The sequence below is a fragment of the Cokeromyces recurvatus genome (assembly GCF_025118155.1).
Source record: "Cokeromyces recurvatus strain NRRL 2243 chromosome Unknown BX663scaffold_13, whole genome shotgun sequence".
Taxonomy (NCBI): Eukaryota; Fungi; Mucoromycota; class Mucoromycetes; order Mucorales; family Mucoraceae; genus Cokeromyces; species Cokeromyces recurvatus.
The window spans coordinates 459,020-479,235 of NW_026251399.1; the positions used below are offsets into that span (position 1 = coordinate 459,020).

The 20,216-nt window shown below is 30.4% G+C and overlaps 6 protein-coding genes across 6 annotated transcripts; 4 read left to right on the top strand and 2 right to left on the bottom strand.

Moving 5' to 3' along the window:
- Window positions 1-238: 238 nt before the first annotated feature.
- Window positions 239-3,784, bottom strand: BX663DRAFT_473196 (Glutamate/Leucine/Phenylalanine/Valine dehydrogenase-domain-containing protein). The gene is made up of 5 exons (XM_051524193.1): window positions 3,507-3,784; window positions 3,198-3,413; window positions 2,713-3,119; window positions 1,457-2,621; window positions 239-1,366 (listed from the first exon to the last, which is right to left on the bottom strand). Exons 1-5 carry the CDS (start codon window positions 3,698-3,700, stop codon window positions 292-294), a joined length of 3,057 nt encoding a protein of 1,018 aa, XP_051382719.1. The 5' UTR covers window positions 3,701-3,784; the 3' UTR covers window positions 239-291.
- Window positions 3,785-4,605: 821 nt separating this feature from the next.
- Window positions 4,606-6,854, top strand: BX663DRAFT_486539 (uncharacterized protein; the record flags this gene model as incomplete). Its single annotated transcript, XM_051524683.1, has 9 exons — window positions 4,606-4,648; window positions 4,732-4,798; window positions 4,884-4,926; window positions 4,986-5,048; window positions 5,108-5,188; window positions 5,275-5,624; window positions 5,672-6,116; window positions 6,219-6,232; window positions 6,275-6,854. The coding sequence occupies 9 exons, from the start codon at window positions 4,606-4,608 to the stop codon at window positions 6,852-6,854; spliced, it is 1,686 nt and encodes a 561-aa protein (XP_051382720.1).
- A 394-nt stretch (window positions 6,855-7,248) lies between these two features.
- On the top strand, window positions 7,249-9,169 carry BX663DRAFT_510302 (uncharacterized protein). The gene is made up of 5 exons (XM_051527740.1): window positions 7,249-7,505; window positions 7,611-7,751; window positions 7,830-8,237; window positions 8,258-8,735; window positions 8,808-9,169. Exons 1-5 carry the CDS (start codon window positions 7,269-7,271, stop codon window positions 9,002-9,004), a joined length of 1,461 nt encoding a protein of 486 aa, XP_051382721.1. The 5' UTR covers window positions 7,249-7,268; the 3' UTR covers window positions 9,005-9,169.
- A 1,023-nt stretch (window positions 9,170-10,192) lies between these two features.
- On the top strand, window positions 10,193-13,360 carry BX663DRAFT_510308 (uncharacterized protein). The gene is made up of 10 exons (XM_051527741.1): window positions 10,193-10,466; window positions 10,555-10,717; window positions 10,787-10,833; window positions 10,911-10,983; window positions 11,048-11,114; window positions 11,176-11,207; window positions 11,320-11,454; window positions 11,519-11,663; window positions 11,733-12,341; window positions 12,411-13,360. The coding sequence occupies exons 1-10, from the start codon at window positions 10,219-10,221 to the stop codon at window positions 12,884-12,886; spliced, it is 1,995 nt and encodes a 664-aa protein (XP_051382722.1). The 5' UTR covers window positions 10,193-10,218; the 3' UTR covers window positions 12,887-13,360.
- Window positions 13,361-14,219: 859 nt separating this feature from the next.
- Window positions 14,220-18,426, top strand: BX663DRAFT_510319 (uncharacterized protein). The gene is made up of 11 exons (XM_051527742.1): window positions 14,220-14,528; window positions 14,583-14,781; window positions 14,846-15,157; window positions 15,239-15,434; window positions 15,504-15,643; window positions 15,706-16,006; window positions 16,101-16,313; window positions 16,413-16,507; window positions 16,570-16,840; window positions 16,905-18,058; window positions 18,128-18,426. The coding sequence occupies exons 2-11, from the start codon at window positions 14,674-14,676 to the stop codon at window positions 18,182-18,184; spliced, it is 2,847 nt and encodes a 948-aa protein (XP_051382723.1). The 5' UTR covers window positions 14,220-14,528; window positions 14,583-14,673; the 3' UTR covers window positions 18,185-18,426.
- A 7-nt stretch (window positions 18,427-18,433) lies between these two features.
- Window positions 18,434-19,612, bottom strand: BX663DRAFT_434909 (uncharacterized protein; the record flags this gene model as incomplete). The annotated part of the gene is made up of 1 exon (XM_051523089.1): window positions 18,434-19,612. One exon carries the CDS (start codon window positions 19,610-19,612, stop codon window positions 18,434-18,436), a length of 1,179 nt encoding a protein of 392 aa, XP_051382724.1.
- Between the last annotated feature and the right edge of the window lie 604 nt (window positions 19,613-20,216).

A 20,216-nucleotide genomic window follows, 5' to 3' on the forward strand; every position in this document is an offset into this window, starting at 1 on the left:
AAGGAACGCCTTTTCTCTCAATTATAATGTTTTTTAACGCGATTTTTTTTTTTTTTTTTTTTTTTTTTTTTTTTTTTTTTTTTTTTTTTCAATCAAGATAAATTTATCGGATATTTAATTTTTATATTCATCAATTATACAAACGTAAAGTTTATTTGATCTTCAATTTCTTTGTTTCTTTTTAATAATATGAATAAAGATACATAAAGCATAGATACGAAAAAAAAATGCTACTTTCAGTTTTCCTCAATAATAAAATAAAATAAAAATAAAATAAAAATAAAATATAAGTTACTCATAGTTTTCACGCATAAATTCAAAGAAAGCAAAATTATCAGGATGTGGACCGTATTTATAAACAAATTGAGAAGCCAATGTAGCACCAAAGATAGCCTTGACATAATTCTCAGGTACACGGTCTAACAAAGTTTCCATTCCTAGCTTCTCTAATAATAATTTAGGGAAAGCTTGCTTTAAAACTGCGTTACGGAGATGCTGATTATCCCAAAGACTGGTATTTTGAAGTTGCTCATTGAGTTGCACAATCGCATTTGATAATTCATCCGAAAGAATAGAGATGGCTGTACCAGTCTTTTTCTGTTCCCTCCAGAGTGCTTCAAATTCAAGTCTTGCATTGCGTTCAATAATATCTTGAACTTCTTTAACATAGGCATCATAAAACACGGGTGCTGCTTTCCCCTCTTTAACGCACATATGTTCTTCAAATTCAGCATCGTTAAAGGCAAGGGCTGCTAGTACTTCAAGTGAGGAGGAAGTAACACCGCCTTTGTTGGCTGAAGCGTCCTTAAACATCACAACTCCCGCTTTTTCAAGACGAAGACGAGCTTCTTGTGTAAAGAAGAGATTTGCACCTTCAACGATATACTTGAAAAGAGGACCATTTTCTCCTTCAAGAAGTGTATGTACATTATCTAATCCAACCGATTCAGGGCGACCACCACACGGAACAAAGACAGTAGCTTGTGCTAATGGATGTGTATGAAATACGTTGCGAAATTGAAATCCATTTTCAACCATTTCACCATTAGGTAATCTTATATTCTCATCATCAACAAGAACCCGAAACCCTTGGGATGAAAGCTTGGTTACATTGAATTGGTTGATCATAACACGTGCAGTAGCTAATCTATTTAATTCTATACGATCAATACCTGCGATATCATATAAAACACCTGATCCATCTACTATAGCAATCGTTTTATCCTTTGAAATCTTTATTTCATTTGAGCCTAAATCACCATCGGGTCCACCCGTTTGGAGTTTAGTGCATTCTTCTTCATTCAACCCAAACTCACGGTAAATCCCTAATACGTATTGATGTACAGAGCGAGTAGTCATACCATATCTATTCAAAAGAAAAAGGAAAAAAAAGGATTATTTTCGTTCGTTTGTTCGTTCGTTCGTTCGTTTTGCAAGTATATATATATATATATACCTATCATGAGGAATACCACCAAGAGAAGTACTTTTACCAGTTGTAAATGCTTTCCAAAAACTTGCATTACGACGTCGAGCATGATTCGAAGCCCAATCCATAAATTCAGCTGTTCCTTCATCAGGACCGAAAAATAAAATTTCAGGTTTATTCATCAAATCTACTAATGGTTCCTTAATTCCCAAGGTACGACCCGTGATCAATAGATCTAATATAGAATCCACATATTTTTCAAATGCGGCTAGAGCTTTATCTTGCTGATTTATATCGAGCAAGATGGTACCCTTTGATCCCCCCTCAGGGATATCCTTATTCTTTCTTTCCTGTGTAGCTGCTAATGCATAATTTTCATCAAATAAGGTACGTAAATTAATCGAATAAGCCTCGCGGTTACGAGAATGGATGATCCGAATCCCACCACGAGCGACATCTTGGAATCGTAAATGAAAGCCACGAAACTCTGAACCGACGACGAGAAACATGCCATAAAGCGAGTTAGGATATTCAATTTGAGGTAAAAAGCTAGGATCTATACGGAAGGAGAGAGCGACTTTAGTAGATTGATAAAAGTTAGTCTTCAGGACATGTTTATTAAATGTGAGAAAGGCCTCAAAGACGAGTCGTTCATGATGATTTGAGGTCATTTGTTTAATTTTCTTTAACAATTCATCTTCACTCAGGTCTTCCATTCTCTTCAAGCGCTGATAGGATAGAGTTGGCTTGAGTGTAGCTTCAAGTTGATTGACGTAATGAATTTTAGCAAAATGAGTATAAAGCAATCGAATCAGATCGGGGAACTGTTTAATGATATCAAGGATATATTCACGAGTGAATGTCTCTTGTCTTAGACGTTTTTTAATCTTTGCCAGTACCTCTTCATGTAATGGATTTGTGATATCTAAGGTCTCTGTTAAACTGAGGTATTCTTTACCAAGACGATTAAGGAAATGTTGTGAAAAGATCCAACAGACATAACCATAGGCTGTTTCTTGTACAGAAAGTTTATTTGTCATGAAAAACTGTTGAAGAGGATTTCTAGGTAAACAATATAAAAGTGAAGTTTCCTTCATCACCTGGTAGATAGAAACCTCAATAGGAATTGATTTTGTATTAGGTAAAGGATTCAAGTACAATCCCATAATTGTAACACCATTTGAAAATTGTTCTAGTAGTTTGATAAAATAAGATGTTAGAAAAAGAGAAAAAAGAAAAAAAAGAAAAAAAAAACCCTCTCCCATTCCTTCAATATCACTTACCAACATATTTGCGGCTAGAATAAAGATCATAATAATGATAAAGGTCTGACATTGCAGAAAAGAATCCCAGAGTACTTCTCTGACGATAACCAATAATTAATCGATGCTCACGAGTCCCTTCAACATCATACATTTTAATCACAGGTCCAGTTCTTTGAAGGACATGACGCATAACATGTTCATAGACGTTACGGGTATGTTCCGTAGCCTTTTTTAAAAAATTCTGATCAGCTACTTCATAAATATCCTTTGCTTGCTCCTGTGTAGGATGAGGACTGTTGAATTGGCATTTAGTGACAAAATACGATCGAAGATGAGATACCGTTTCTGTTCGACTCGATTGAGATCGATAAGACTCAACACGATATGCATCTGTATCCGAAGTATCCAAGTACTTTTCATCAATTCTATATACATATATACATTATAAATCTAATTTATGCCTATTTCAAAAAAAAAAAAAATTAAAAAATGGATTTACATACAGTTTTTCGCATTGATTCCCATTTACGATGGAGACGCCAGGAGGAGAAGAATGAATATAGACAGAAGAATCATCTGATTCTTTTACCAGATCGATATCAAAAACGTTTTCATTCTTTGTAAAGGCTAAAATTTTTGCGCCATAAAGAGCCATAATATGATTAGCAATTGTTTCAACAGATTCTAGGGCAAAATAAAAATCATCTATACCAAGATGTCTATAAAAGATATACAGAGAAAAAAAATCATATTATTAATATTATTATTATTATTATTATTATTATTATTTTCAAGAGTATATAGATCCTTACTCATAAAACCAATTTACTTCGCTCTTGACAAAATTTTTGGGTAAAAATCCAGAATTTTCAAGATATTCAGCTACTTGAATCATTTGTTCTTCTTTACCAGAAAATACATTTGCATTGTAACCAAAGTCAGTCACTGTATGTAACTTTGTAAAAGATTCTTCAGGTGAAATAGGAGAAAGAAAAGTACCCGTCATAACTTTTATAACGATTTAAAATAATAAAATAGAATAAAATAAAAAGTAGTTTATATACGTATTTATATTTATTTATAAAAAAAAAAAAAAAATGAAAACGTTTTTATTAAATGCAGAAGAATATTAACGATAAACAATTATCTAAAAATAATATAAACAAATCAATTTTGGTTATATGATCTAATCTCCTTTTTTTTTGTATCATGAGCATATATTGCATTTAAAGATGTAAACATAGTCTCATCGCTTACTAACATGGATCAGATAGATATACTTATCTAGTGCATATGCATATGAACGGCATATAGCCAAATAGATAAGAGATAAGCAGTATACAATTAACAAATGTATCTTAACAAGATTAAAGTAAGTTGCATGTATAACAAAAATAAGGATATTAAACTTATCAAGTGAAATGGAATATAAAAGCCATGATCTTGTATGAATACACAAATAAATTCTAGTAAAGTTACCTTTTTTTTTTTAAAGAGTATTTTTTTCTGAAAGGAGGGACGGGTAAATAGTTTGTTTGTTTGCTTGTTTATCTCTTCAGTTAGTCGCATAAACATGATCGTCCTTCAATTTCTGGGACGCTATTCATAACTGGAAAAAGAAGAAATCATAGCAAGAAGGCTGGGCTGAGTTTGTCCTTTTTATTAGACACAATTTGCTAAACAAGGTCCACGTTTTGTCAGTTCTGTTTCAAATTAAAACACTCTAAAGCTGCCTTTTTTTTTTTTTTAATTATCGCAAAAAGTCAAGAATAATATACAATTTTGATAAATTGTTGTTCTTTACTCCGAAAATTTTATTTTATTTTATTTTTCTGAAAAAAAAAAAGGCTAGTACCACTAAAAAAGAGGGGCAATTCTTTTACTTTTATTTTATTTTCACTGGTTATTAAAATGAATGATGGAGTGTTTTCTAAACAATCAGCTCTTAATGCAGGTAAGCTCAAAGTTAACGTACAAAACAATTGTATCATTATATTCAAGTTGATTAACAATTGCATAAATAATATTTCATTATAGGAATTATTCCTGCATCACCAGAAGAACTATCTCAAAGATATTTAAAATTATTTCAGCAATATTCTCGGTTTGTTAATAAAAACTAATGTTTGTATTTAAATTAAACTCATAGAAAAGAAAAAAAAACTATTGTATTTTTATTTATAATATAGATTAAAGGCCAAGCACGCCATTCTGAAAAAGGCTGTTCTTGAAGTAAAAAAATAAAATAAAATAAAATAAAAATAAACTCAACGTATTAAACTGGTTTATAGGAACAAGCTTCCAATGTAACATTACAGGGAAATGTCAAAGAAAAAGAAAAGGAGTTAAGAAAGGTTTGCAGTTTTACTTCGTCTTTTAAAAATAGTCTGCTCTAATACTTTTTATTATATAGCTGCAAGAGCAATTAGATTTATTAGCATTTCATAACGAAAGACTGACTAAGCGTATACAGGCTGTACAAGAGAATGAACAGGTAAAAAAAAAATATATATATATAAATATACATATATACTTTTTTTTTCTTTCTTTTTTAACTTTCTTTCCCCCCCCCTCTATTAGAAAGGAAGTCATTTTTCTTTATTGGGTAGTTCAGTTAAAAAAGAATTAGAAAAGAACGCTCGTGCATTAGAAGAAGCCAATTTAGATTTAGAAAGAAAGATTATAGAAAATGAAAAACTGCATGAAGAGCTTAGCGAAAGACAGTTTGAGTTTACAGATAACATTAATAATCTTTTGAAACAAATTCAGGAACTTGAAAAAAGAATTAAAGAATTACAAGAAGAAAATTCCTCATTAAAGGCAGAATCAAAAACCTTAATTACCTCTGAGCCTATGGATACGATTATTCATGAAGAGGAATATGATAAACTGTTAAAGGAATTAGAATTATCTAAACTGGAATTAAAAAAGTAAGTGAAAAAAAAAAGAAGGGAGAAGTTATTGATGTTTTTATTAGAAAAACGAGTATACTAGAAGAAAAGGAGAAAATGATAGAAAAGAACGATCTTCAATTATTATCTGAAATTCAGAGTTTGCGAGCTATTTTATTAGCAAAAGTAGGCAATTTAAAGAATAAAGAAGAAACCAGTTTATATTCAGTTATTGAGCCTACATCTAAGGCTCTAAAAGAACTCGAGGATCAAGCAAGACAATATATGCAATCACTTGATGGAAACACAAACGATCTAAAGGAGTTACCCTCTGAAATCGCAAAAAAATTATCCATTTCTACAGAGACATATTCAAAAGAATTATTGAATCTTTTGAAACAACTGGAAGATACCAAAACAGAATTAAACAGTTTGTTAGTAGAAAAAGACGAGCAATTAGTAAAAGAAGAAGCAAAGAATCAGGAATATGAAGAAAAGATTCAGGAACAAACAAAAAAGATAAACGATTTAGTAAAAACTATTGAAACAAACGAAAGAAATAAAGAAAAGACGATAACTGAATTACAGCTTATTAATGATAAACTTGAGAAAGAAATATAAAATTACAAAAAGAACTTGAACAACAGGTAATTGAAATAGACATGTATTTTTTATATTAATTTATTAAGCTATTTTTTGAAGAAACTGAATACAGAACAAGCTTTACAAGAATTAAAAGATACCAAAGAAACTTATAACAAAAGAAAAATGTTTGACAAAGAAACTCAAGTTGGTCTTGATGTAAAAGATGAGGAAGAAGATACGACATTTGTATACCCAATAGAAGAAAAGTCGATTAGAATAGAAAATACCGACAAAAAAGTAGATAGAAAGGAGGAGGAAGAAGAAGAGGAAGAAGACGTATTTGTTTATCGAGGAAGAGATGCAGTTATTGTAGAAAATAATGAAGATGATATATCCATTAGAGAAGAAAAGTTAAAATTATACTATGAACAGAAATTGAAAAACTTGACAGATAAAATACAAATGACTGATAGTAAAGCCGTTAGATTTGCTGAAATGTATAAATCATTAAAGGAAAGACTTGTAAAAGAAGATAAAGAAAAAGAAAGAATGACTTCTGAAATTGAAAGGTTAAATAAAGAAGTTAAAAATGTAAAGGATATGCTTACAACTACAGAAATAAATTATCAGAAGCAAGTAGATACAATGACTGAATTTATAACTTCACTTCAACAAAATCAATAAATGCAAGAAGACCAACAAAGATATTATCGTTTATCACGTGATGATAATACATAAATTATGATACACTGTGAATTATTTATTATTATTTAATAAATCATCACACAAACGATACTTCACTCTCTGTACGCTTCAGTCATTTCTTCTTTATTATTTTTTTTAAAAGAAAAAGTACTATGTATAAGCGTCTTTTGTTTAAACTATTCCAACTTGATACAATAGATAGTTTCTTTTAATAAAGAACGATATCCTTTCTTGTTTATTATTAGAAGATAGATTATTTTCTGAACATTATAGAATAGAATCACACGTAGTAATTTTTTTTTCTTTGCTGAGATCCAATATAAACATCAAATGTATGAAGAGGTATACAAGTATTTTTTTTTCTTTTCTTTTTTTTTTTTTTTCTAATACAAAATGGCAACTCTTGCAGACGAACTTGCAGCTGATCTCGATTTTACTTCTGATGAGGAAGAACAACACAGTTCAGATATTGATGAGGAGCAAGAAGCTCTAGATAGAATGCAAGAAGATGATCAAGAGTCTGAGACAATGGATATGGAGGAAAGAAAAATCAATACAGAAGATAATTCAAAAAGTGTCAGGAAAATTGCCAAATTATTATATAGTAAACAAACACAAGAAGTCCTTCAGGTAAAGAATAAATAAGTTTGTTTACATGTATATAAATGAGATTATCGTTTATGTATACATTTTTTTTTTTTTAAGAATTATTTATATTAATTTTCATTTAAACAGAAAATTGACAAGTACATTGCACAAAATCGTAATGCTTCTGATGTAGTTGGTCCAACTGAAGAAGATGAAGAATATAAATTGATTGTTCAATCTAATAGTATGACTGCAGATGTTGATGGTGAAATTCAAACTGTTCATAAAGTAATGCTTTTTATTTATTTATTTATTTATTTACATTGGATAAAATTTTTATTAAATTGCTTGTCTATATTTTGATAGTTCATTCGTGATCATTATGCCGCCAAATTTCCTGAACTAGAAACGCTTGTTTATAATCCAATAGAATATGCTCGTACAGTAAAGGCAATCGGAAATGAATTAGATATTACAAAAGTTGATCTTCGACCCATTTTACCTTCAGCTACCATTATGGTCATTACTGTTACTGGTACAACTACAGCTGGTAAAGAATTAACACCTGAAGAATGGAAATTAACAGAAGAAGCTTGTGATATGCTTCTTGAATTAGATAATGTTCGTCGAAAGATTATGAATTATGTTGAATCACGTATGACTGTTATTGCACCTAATTTATCGCATATCGTAGGTACCTCAACTGCGGCAAAATTATTAACGGCCGCTGGTGGATTAACCGCGTTCTGTAAAATCCCAGCTTGTAATGTACAAGTGATTGGCAATAATAAAAGACAAATACTGGATTTTCAACTGCACATATGGATAGACATGCAGGATATGTATTTTACTCTGAGCCTGTGATATCAGCACCTAGTGATTTAAAGAAAAAAGTCGTTAAAATTGTCTCAGCCAAGGCTGTATTAGCAGCTCGTATTGATGCTAGTCATCGATCTCCTCACGGTGAGGATGGTAGAAAGATGAGAGAAGAAATTGATGCTAAAATTGAAAAGATGCAAGAGGCACCTTCATTAAAAGTCGTAAAAGCTTTACCTGTACCTGATGAAGGGCCTAAAAAGAGAAGAGCGGGTAAGAGAGTGCGAAGACAGAAGGAAGCCTATGCGATGACAGAATTACGTGCTGCACGTAATAGATTAGCATTTGGTGAACCAGAAGAAGAAGTAGGTTATGGTGATGAAACAGAAGGTCTCGGTATGGCGGCTAAGCAAATTGGTAAAATTAGAGCTTCTGTTGCAGATCAAAGAAATAAAAGTATGTATATTATTATTTTATCAAGTCAAGAATTTTTTTTTTTTTAATCTTGTATTTTTTTTTTATTTCTAGTTAAAGCACCTAAATTGAAGAGCTTTACTAGTCGTATTTCTGGCACTGCTACTTCTGGTTTAGCTTCATCATTGGCTTTTACTCCTGCACAAAGTATGGAATTAATTGATCCTACAGCAGCAATAGAGCAAGCAAAGGAAAAAAGAACAGAGAAATATTTTGGAGATGGTGCCTTTTCATTGTACCCTAAGAAATAAGTTATAAACCTTTTCTCCTTTTCTTTTGATTGTTTATAAATATATGAATTTTTTTTTATGGTTATTATGTATAGATAAAATGGATTCAATTCTTGTCATCTTTGAATTGTTAAAGACTCTATTTTCTGATAATAAATAAAAAGAAATAGAGACAATACACTTAAACACTCTTCTTAGAATAAGATCAAAAGCCAAATATACAAATGATTACAAAAGAGAACTATAAGATATAAAGAGTGCAGAAAGAAAGGCTTAATAAGGAAGAGATAGCATTTCTTTCTACTCTAAAGTTTTATTCATTACTGAGCTTCTACTACGTTTGATTCCCGTGATATGTATTACTATAATTAGTTATATTGCATTCTGTTAGCTGCAAATCATAATAATTATATATTAGATCAATTTATTATTCAATGAAAAAACTAAATAGTAATGATTGTCTCAAATCAATAAAGAATAGACATTGACATACTTGAAGCACAAACAATAGAAGCATATGCCTTTCATGTAATACAGGAAAGGAAGTAGGTTATACAAATACAGCATAAATAATGAACCAATAAGCCCCATTCTCTTGAAGTTCAACTTGAATGCTGTTCTATAACCTTCAAAATTACGTCGTGCTTTTAAATGTTAATGTGTTTTTTTTTAATTTAAGAAATAAAAATAAAAATAAAACAAAGTCAGATTATCAACACAAAGAAAAATACGGCTCATACACACTTTAACATTTAAAAGTACAAAAAAAAAAAGGGGTCTATACTAAGCACAGTCTGAAATAATATGAATAAAATCAATATATACACCCCAATTGAAAATGATAGAATTCTTTTTTCATGCATGCAAGCTTTGTTATATTATCAGAAAAGAACCATTTATGGTTGGCTAAACAAGTAAACAAAAATAAAATGAATATCATCATTTAATACCTATTTTGGTTAGTAACTTTATAAAGTAGCAAAATCTGCGTTTTTTTTTTCCTGTTTTTTTCCTGTTTAAAACAAAGCAGCTTGATTTAAATTAAAAACACTAGTAAATGAAACCAATTTAAAGCAGTCATGGCCCAGGGATTTACATCGAAAAAAAAAAAGGATAAACTGAAACAAAACAATAAATAAGGGAATAGTTTACTGTTTTTTTTTTAATTAAAAACTAGATTATTCATTTATTCGTTTTTCGTTCTATTTTTTTTTTTTTTAACATAAATCTTAGTCATGAAAAATATAAATGAAAATTCAAAGACGATTACAGCTAAATCGAGTTATTATTTGTCATTAAATGCTTCATTTGAAGGCGAAGAATTTAAACGTTTAAACGAAATACTTTCTTCCTCTGAACAATTAGCTTTCTTTCAAACTTATTTACAAAATATCCGTGCTCATGAAAATTTACTATTTATTGAAGCACTTTCTGAATTAAGACATGAAAAGAATTTAAGTCAAATTGAAACTATTGTGAATAGGTTGAATAAGAAGAAAGATAATAGACATTTATATATTTTATTAATATTAATATTGGCATTATTATTATTATTCTTATTCTTATTATAGAATTTGGAACGCATTCTTAATAGCAGGTGCTCCATTTGAACTCAAAGTTAAAAATAAGGAATCTGTAGGTGATTGCATTCAAGCTCATAAATGGGGAATTATGACAAATAAAGAAGCACTTTACATATTTAAAGATGTTGAAATGGAAGTTAAAATGTTTCTAGTATGTCAATATATATAAAGAAAGAAAAGAAAAAAGATGTAGTTCATTTAATAATTATGTGTGTAATAGAATGAGAAAATCGTAGAATTTGATAAAATTTATAATTCAGAAAAACTGTAAAAAACAAATAGTAAATGGTAAAATACATGAACATTCTTTAAATGCTCTTCATCTTTTTTTTTTTTTATTGTAGAACGACGTTTCCCTCTTCCAATTATAATAATAAATATCAAAAGAAGGTGGTTGTCATTGGAGGTGGATTTACGGTAAAATATTAAAAATCACTTTAAGCTCTTTTTTTTTTTCTTACTTTTTGTGCAAAATAATTAGGGTTTCACTGTTGCTTCAACTTTAGATCCAATGCCACGGTTTCATGTTACTTTGATTGATGCAAAAGGTTTATACAAATGACATATTAAATGAAAGAGGATAAAATAATTAACTTTTTTCTTTATTAGATTCATTTGAATATACTCCTGGAATGGTTAAGGTATACAAATATATACATATTTCTTATACAAACATATATGTATATATGTGGGTGTGCGTATGTGGGTGTACTTATATATCTGTCTTTTTTTGAATTCTTTTATTATTCTTAGCTTTTAGTTAGACCGGAGGAAACATCTTCTTTAAGAGTAAGACATAATGCATATATTAAAAATGGTCGAGTGGTGATTGGTTACGCCGAAAAAATTGTGAATGATGCAAAGGCAGTTAAAGTAAACAATGAATATGTAAAGTATTTTACATTATTTTATATTTGGAAATATATTTTTATACTTATTTATCGATATATAGATTCCATTTGACTATTTGGTAATTGCTACTGGAAGTTCTTATACATCAAAATTAAAATCCTTTGATACTTCTTCACTTTATCGATTATCTGAACTTAGTTTAGAACATAACGAATTGAAAAAGGCTAAAACAGTACTAATTATAGGTAATTTATTATAATGAGTAGAATGATGAACAGGTTGTTTATAGAATACCTTTTTTTTTTAATGTATAGGTGGAGGACTAGTAGGCTGTGAATTAGCTAGTGAAATTGGTTCTCATACTTATTTACCTCCATATGATGAAAAGAAACAGATAACGTTAATTGAGTCATGTGATTCTCTTGTACGACGAACTCATGCTAAACAACAAGCAAGGGCCTTCAATTATCTATCAGGTTTAGGAGTACAAATTATTTTGAATGAAAAGATAGTTGATTTTGATTCGGGAGGGACAAATTCATTTTTAGGATCCAGTGGTACCTGCTATTCTGGCTATGATAAAGTCTTTTTTGCTACTGGTACAACTCCTTGTAGTGATTTATTGCAAGGGGACGGCGATGTTGGATTTGAATCTTGTATTGACCATTGGGGTCGAATCCGGGTTAAACCTACTTTACAACTGGATCATTGGAAATACAAACATATCTTTGTTGGTGGTGATGTGACTAATATAGTAGAAGAAAAGACAGCTTATTCTGCCACCTTGGCTGGTGTCTGTATTGCAAGAAATATTTGTAGAATAGAAAAAGGGAAATCTCCTATAATACAAGGTTCAAAGGGCACATTACCAGCTCCTTCAAAACCCATTCATGGAATTCATTCACAAGGTGGGATAGGAAAGGGTAAAAATGAATTTATAATTATATGGTATAAACTTTCTTTTTTATTTTATACATCCATATTATTTCTAGCTCAATTGAATCCTTTGAAAAAGTTTTTTGCATTCTTAAGTCCAACTTGGGCTGCGTTAAAAGGCTTTGACGAAATAGAGTTTATAAACATTGTACAAGGTGAATCCAGCTTTATGAGTAAAGGAATTGGAAGGAAGCCTAAAGTATTAGGTTTACCCAACACACTCTATAAACGAAATTCATCTATAGACGCAATTTATCCAGAAAATCATTCTAATTCAAATGTATCATATAAGAAGAGAGTAGCCTCACTGTCTCCTTCAGAAAGTATCAAACGTGCTTCACTTATAAATGGACATGATTTATTATTGCAAGTCTATTCAACTAATCTATCTGGAAGTGATGTACTATATAACGAAGTAACAGAAAACGATGAAGAGAACAAACGTTATCACATATTACGTAATCCATCCCTTTCTGATCATAAGGGAAATGCTAAAGCATACCGTAGTTCATCAGTTGAATTATCGTACTAGTTTAATTTAACCTTCTTTTTCTATAGATAAAGAAACAAAGAATGCATGATAGAATCCATTTTACAACCTACATTAGATTCCCGATACATATATTATATACATACATACATACATACATACATACATACCATCAGCACATGATGATATACTCATATATTTTAATGCTTATTCTTTATACATATACACATATTTATATACATAGCAAACGGGATTGTCTCCGTACAATCCGAAACATGTATACTAACTAACTATACACAAAAAAAGCCTCCATCCTCTCTCTTCCTTCCCTCCCCTCCTCTAGATTGTATTGACCATCCTCATTTTATATAATGCGTTTATTCTTACGTCATATCGTGAATAATTATATGATAATAGCTGCTAGCTTTCAGAAAGTATTTCTATGACGTTCTTTTACTAAATGATATGTAATTTATTCTACTTTTAAAAGAAGTCATTGAGTTAACTTGTCTATCGGATTTCTCGGATACTTTGTTATGTTATTGTTATTATTATACATGTGTATGTGTATGTATATCTAAATATACAAATATAAACATGTACATATTAAAAATAGCATAGCCATTTCAAAAAAAAAGGGGGGGAATATTAAAGTTTTGTACAATTTACTTTATAGCAATTTATATTCTAGCAATATACATAGTAGTGAGCTTTGGGCAACAACTTCTGATTGAAAATGAATCATGGGAAAAATTAAACTTTTTTTTGTGTATGTATAATGATTTGTCTTGACCTTTCTTGTATTGATTGGCAAAACTGTTTAAAATAATAGACTTTTTTTTTCTTTCATTTAATGATTCTATTCTTTTCTTAAAATAATAGACTACATGATCAATCATAAGAAAAAAAAAAGGGGGAGGGATCTGTTATAAGGAAGAAAATAATAGACATTCTTGTATTACTTTGTGCTTGTTGTATGTTAACTTTAACTGACATTATTTAACTCCCCTTAACGTATATTCAAGGAGGATCATAAAACACTATGCAAGTTAATTGTCAAATTGAATTAAAAAGAGAAAACATCTTTTATAATGCAATACAATACTATATACATATATAAATAGGATGATTTAATACTATACAAAGCTTCTATTACTACTATTATTGCCGAAGAATTAATGCAGAAAAAAAAAAAAAAAGAAAAAAAAATTCCTGGTTTCCGAAATATAGACTGTGTTACTTTATATATGAAATAACAATAATAAATAATGATGATGCTACTCCTGATTATTGCCCACCAATTCATCGTTAAGTCATATATATGAATATATATAAGGGCTTTTAATTTTATTTAAGTCCTTTTTTTTTCTTATTTTTTTTTTTTTAGTCTTGCTTTTCATTTGTACATACACACATTCTATTAGCATTTTATTACCATGTCAACAAAGGTTCGGTTAAAATAATACATTAGAAGAAAAAAAAAGTGTGTGTGTGTGTGGAATGTTATAAGAGCAACTCCAAGTAACAAACATTTATGTATTAGAGTCTTTTAGAAAATACACCCTTCGTGTATCCCTGTAATATTTATAAAGAAAACACAATACCTATTTTGAAAGATCATTATGTATCTGATCAATGTAAAGAAAATGTCAAAAATATACTAAATAGGACAAAAAATCCATTGGTAAAAAAAGAAAGAAATCGATACATGTATAAATATTTAAATTTTATATTATAGTCAGCGCATGTAGACGTTGTTATACCAAAATATGACCGCAATCACAGTAATAGACGCACTAACGTGTATATGAACCAATTTACTTAATTATATGTCTCTTTTAGATGAACAATCTCAATTGGAATATTTTAAAACTTTTTTCGGCAAAAGATATCGATCACATCAAGAGCAAACACCTCAAAAGGAAAATAAACAAAAAGTAAATTTGATTCTTGTAAAAGTATTGTCAATCACATTTTAATAACTCTATTTGATATATATAGTCCATGTATCAACATCGTACACAAAATGCATGCATTTTCGAATCTTCCGTCTCGAAACCTATCAAAGAGTTTATTGAAACAGAACAATCCTATGTCAATCAATTAGAAGAAATAGTTTACAAGATTATGAAACCAATTAGGGAATCAATTGTAGATCCTAATAAAACTGCTATATTAGATCAATATTCATTTAACAGAATATTTATTAATATGGAAGATATTTTGAACGTAAATAAATCATTTCTATCTTCCTTAAAAGAATATCAACAAGGATCTATTACAGAATCATTTGGACACATATTATTAAAGCATGTAGGTCCCCCTCTTGTTTTGCTTATTAAAAAAAAAAATAAAAAAAAAGAACAAGACTCACCTAGCTTCTCATTTTAATAGTTTTCAAAGTTCGACTGTTATAAAATATTCTTTTTAGGCAAATCCAATTCTTTAGACTGTCATACACAAAATATTAAACAAAATAAAATTTATTCGAAATTTTTACTGAATAAAGAATTTAAAGGAAATCTCGGTATAAGTGATGTTTTGATCTCACCTATTCAACGCATGACAAGATATACTTTATTAATTCAAGGTAAAATATATATATATATATATATATGTATATACATATATAGTTCTTATAAACTTCTTTTATTCCTAGTTATTCTTAATGCTATGAGCCCTAATGATGTTGATATTGAAAACCTTCAAGAAGCTAATACAAAGATTTCTAATATTAATGACATGAACTATGGTGATTCGTCGTTGCTTAATTTGTATCACCTCATACGTGATGCACCTGTAAAGTTGTAAAATGAAACCATGCAACATGCACAAGCCAACTCTTTTTTTTTTCTTTTTAGGCATCATTAATTCAAACACGCCAATTACTCGGCTATTTTGATGTAACTGAACTTTCTCTTTTATCAGGAAAACCAAGTAGACCGGTGACAATTCTTGTATTTACAGATAAGCTAATGGTAGTTAAACGAAAGAATTATAATATTCAAGGAAAGGATTACTTGGAAAATATAGAAGAACAAATTAAAAATACAGCCACAAGTACAATGCTACAAAAAGCCAAAGAGGCCTATCATGGTTTACCCTTTGAGTTTAAAGGCTGGGTAGATATAAGAGCGGTGGAGATCTTTGACGGCCTTGATGGTAAGATGGTGTACATATTTTACCTGTCACACAGAAAAAAAAAAAAAGTAATATCGGTCCGAAACTGACGCATATTATTTATTTATTTATTTAGATCGACCTATAACTTTCTTTTTAAGGAGTTGTTTACCTAAACAAAGTTCAAATGCTACTGAAAAGGAATGTGAAAATTACTTTAGAAGAAGTGATCGTCTTTATTCTATTCTACCGAATGATAATCGTAGTAATGGTTTAAATGCTTATCTAGAAAAGAAACAAGAATTGATTACTCTATGTCAGAAACAATTTGCAGTATCAAAACTAAAAGGTAAAATGACTTGACAATGTATAGCTTTTTTTTTTCTTTTTTTTTCTTTTTTTCTTTTATTTTTTTTGCATCATCCTCATGTCATTTCTTTTTAATTAGATACGACAAATGAGCTATACTATGAGAGTAAATTTAAACGACCCACATATACACATATTTATGACGAACAAACATATCATCAAGCTGAGTATAAAGTAAGAACTAAATTATATAGTAGAATGCTGATATAGATATACTAAAAGTCTTATATACTTAGAATCATATCTTGATCATTTATACCGAAGATAATCATCCTGTACAGCATATAGATTTAAATACTCTCATTAATAACGATGTTTGGATTGTTATTCTTATTACTCGTCATAAATCAGGAGGATATAAACCTATCATACGTTCAAGAACTAATTTGATCCCTATTCGTGAAATGAGTAGAGAAATTGAATATGAATTCATGGTTAATAATGATGATCAACATAAGCATGACAAAAATGCCCCACTTAATTTTATTGATACTTTATGGAATAACAGTAAGTTACATATATAATATATATAAATATTTAGACTATCCTTGTTACTAATATCCTATTTTAGTATTTTTTTACGAAAGAAGATTAAGAGCCACAGAAGCTTTCTCTTGTATTCATGATGGATTATTGAGAACTCGAGGTAGATCTCGTTCAAGATCAAAGTCACTTACTCGAGCCGCAAGTCATATAAGTATTGGCAAGCTTTTTGCTAGATCTCGATCATCATCACCTTCTAAACAACATACTTTATCAAAAGAGCAACCAGATATCATTGATCAAGCAGTGGCCACTCATGTATCTGATCCTATATTCAAAGTAGCATCCGTTCATAAATATACTGAGAATCCATTTCAACCAACTCATGATCCATCTTATACATCAAATCCCATTCATGATAGTTCACATATCTTACGTAATTCAAAGCCATCTAAAATAGATACAAAGTCTCATCATTGGCAGAATACCAAAATGAACCGTTTTGCTACCTCTGATGTATTTACACAAAAAAATAATGATATTAACTTTATTGACTGTTTTAGTGAAACAGTACCTCAACAGAGACAACAAGAGAGTTTGCTTTATTCTGGTACTAATGGCGACCAAGATAATTCTTATCATCGTCCATATCCTTATACACGTCGACACTTTCTTCATAATCCAGATAGCCAGTCACCTGAAACTCTCTTTCGTCCCTCTAGTGATAGTAGTAGTGCATCGTCTTCTAATGACTCGATCCCTCTAGACTCTGCTCCTTATTATCTTTCACGTAATTCAATTTCAGGAGATTCATCTAGTTATCACCCTTATAGTTCAGTCAGTAGCTATAACAGTAGTCTTCGAAGCTACTTTGATGATCAAAACAGTGACTATAGCTTTGATCCACGTGATAGACATGGCTCAATCAAGAGTACTAATAGTAGTTTATATGAAGAGAAACTTATGAGTATTATCGATGGCTCAAGGAGATCTAGCAGTCGAAGAGCATCTCTTCATCCTTCCTTTTACACTCAACCTCAAGCACCTGTCAATTCTACTACTCAGCGACCTCGTTCTTTTAATCCAAACGAAAATTCAATAGCAATGAATATTGAACTATTGAAAACTGATTTTGATCATTTAATAGATCATTTAATTCGATCGCAACAGCAACAACTGAATGCTCAAGATAGAAAGCATTATTATGACACCGCTTGTGAAAGTATATGTGATTTAAGATCTGTAAGTAATTGATGTGGACTTTTTTTTTCTTTTTTTTTATTATTAATTTATTAACCCTTTATTATATAGCATATTAATTCCAAAATTGATGCTTTTATGAATAATACAAGTCATCATAGTCAATAACGTCAATATTAACTTCATTAAGCATATTAGTTGTGTTTTATACCATTCATCTATTCTATAACATCTAAAGCAACTTTACTTATTTGCATATAATAGCCGTCCACCTCCTCTCCTCTCCACTCTTTTTTTTTTTCAATTGTATAATAGTTTTAAAAATCAAATATTTACACACATGTATTCTCCCTCCTCTTCTGACTATATATATACACAGTCTTCTTTATATCTGAATAAAAAAAAACACAGCCTTTATTATATCTTTTCATGTACACTCACTTCTTGTACTCGTTCTAAATTTAATAAATAACTATTATAACTTGTACTGTCATGTATGGAAGAAGCATAAATGACAGCTTGATTATAATATTCTATCGCTTGCTTAAAATCACCTTTCAATTCTAAAAGCTTTCCCAAATTATTTGCAGCCACACCACCACATTCTAAACAATCACGATTCTTTGTATCCTTGGCACTTGAATTCAAGGAGGCTTGAGCCCAACCCATGGATGCATCCACTTTACCTAACCCGTACATAACCTCTGAAAGTTGATTTTGCACAATAGCTTTCAAACAGACAGCTTCTTCTGGCAAAATCTTTAATGACTCTGTTAATAAAGGTAACGCAAGCTCAAATTGATGCTGGATAGCATATAGACTAGCTAAGGTTAACAAAATTTTAGAATGCAATATGGACCCTTCCTTTGATTGTAACTCGTTGGATCGATAGAGAGCCCATGCTAGAAATTCTTCAGCGTGCTCCTCATCTTGAATTCGTAAATAAAGATCACCGATAGACTTTGCCGTTTCAACCAACAGAATGGAATCTTCCTTTTTATCTAGCATTAATTTCCATGCACGTGTATATTGAGTGATGGCATCCAGTAAATTGCCGGCATGAGCTTCATCAAAGGCAAGTCGAAGACGAAGCTGTATGACAGTCATTGAATGTTCATCCAACTGTTTCTCTTCTAGAGCGATTCGAAGGGCCTCTTTGACATAAAAGGCAGCTATTTCATAATCAGGCACCATCTTTTCTCTGACATGGGCGCCATGAAGTAGATTGCGTGCCTGATATCCTAACTCTGGAGGTGTTGACTCCAAAAAGTATTCAATGTACCAATGTGAGAGTTGCCAAATGAAGGCTACTGCTGCAGTAACGGACAAGACGGTATAACCGCTTATCTTACCTACTAATTTTGCTTGTGATTTTATTCGTTTTAAGGCTTCATTGTATGGGCTTGTTGTAAAACTCGGTCTCTTTTGTTGTTCTGATCTCTGTAAGACATGATGAGTATCTGATTTAAGACGTGAGATAAGGGAGATGCTTCGATTCTTGTTGAAATTGAATAAGATGCGGGATACTCTTGGTGCTATAGCATGAGTATAATGATGATGATGATGACATAATTTGGTAAGTCTAGAAAATGACATTGTATGTTTTAGAAACCCTGGAAAAGCTGTTTGAATGAGTGCGGGGGAAGAAATTTGGTGTAAAAGCTTCATTCTGTTGTGGGACTGAAGTTGAATCCAGCTTTATTATTTCTCTCTCCCCCCCTTCCCTCTCTTTGTAATTTTCCCTTTTGAACGGCCGACGACGACAACGACAACAACAGTTAAACAGATTAACGGTCGTGCTGCTATCCTATTATCCCAGGGAATATGCGATAATGAAAGTTTACTTTACATATTTTCATAATAAAAATAAAAAACACAGTTTTGTACCAGGTTGCAAACAAATGGTGTCTGTAATAACATGACTAATAGAGAAGTATAGTAAACATATATATATCTATATGCTAAATGATCTAAACAGAAATACTAAAGTAGTAAAGAACCAATAATGAATACATACACAGTAAAACACAGAAAAAGGCCAGACATGTGTACCTGCTAAATAAAGATACAACAATAATGAATAGAAAAGTTCAATCTTCCAATTTATAATAAAAAAAAAAGTGTCAGGCAATATCAACAGCTAAGTCTGTGAACAGTCCTTTTTGCCTTATTATTTAATGAATTAAAGCAATTTTATACA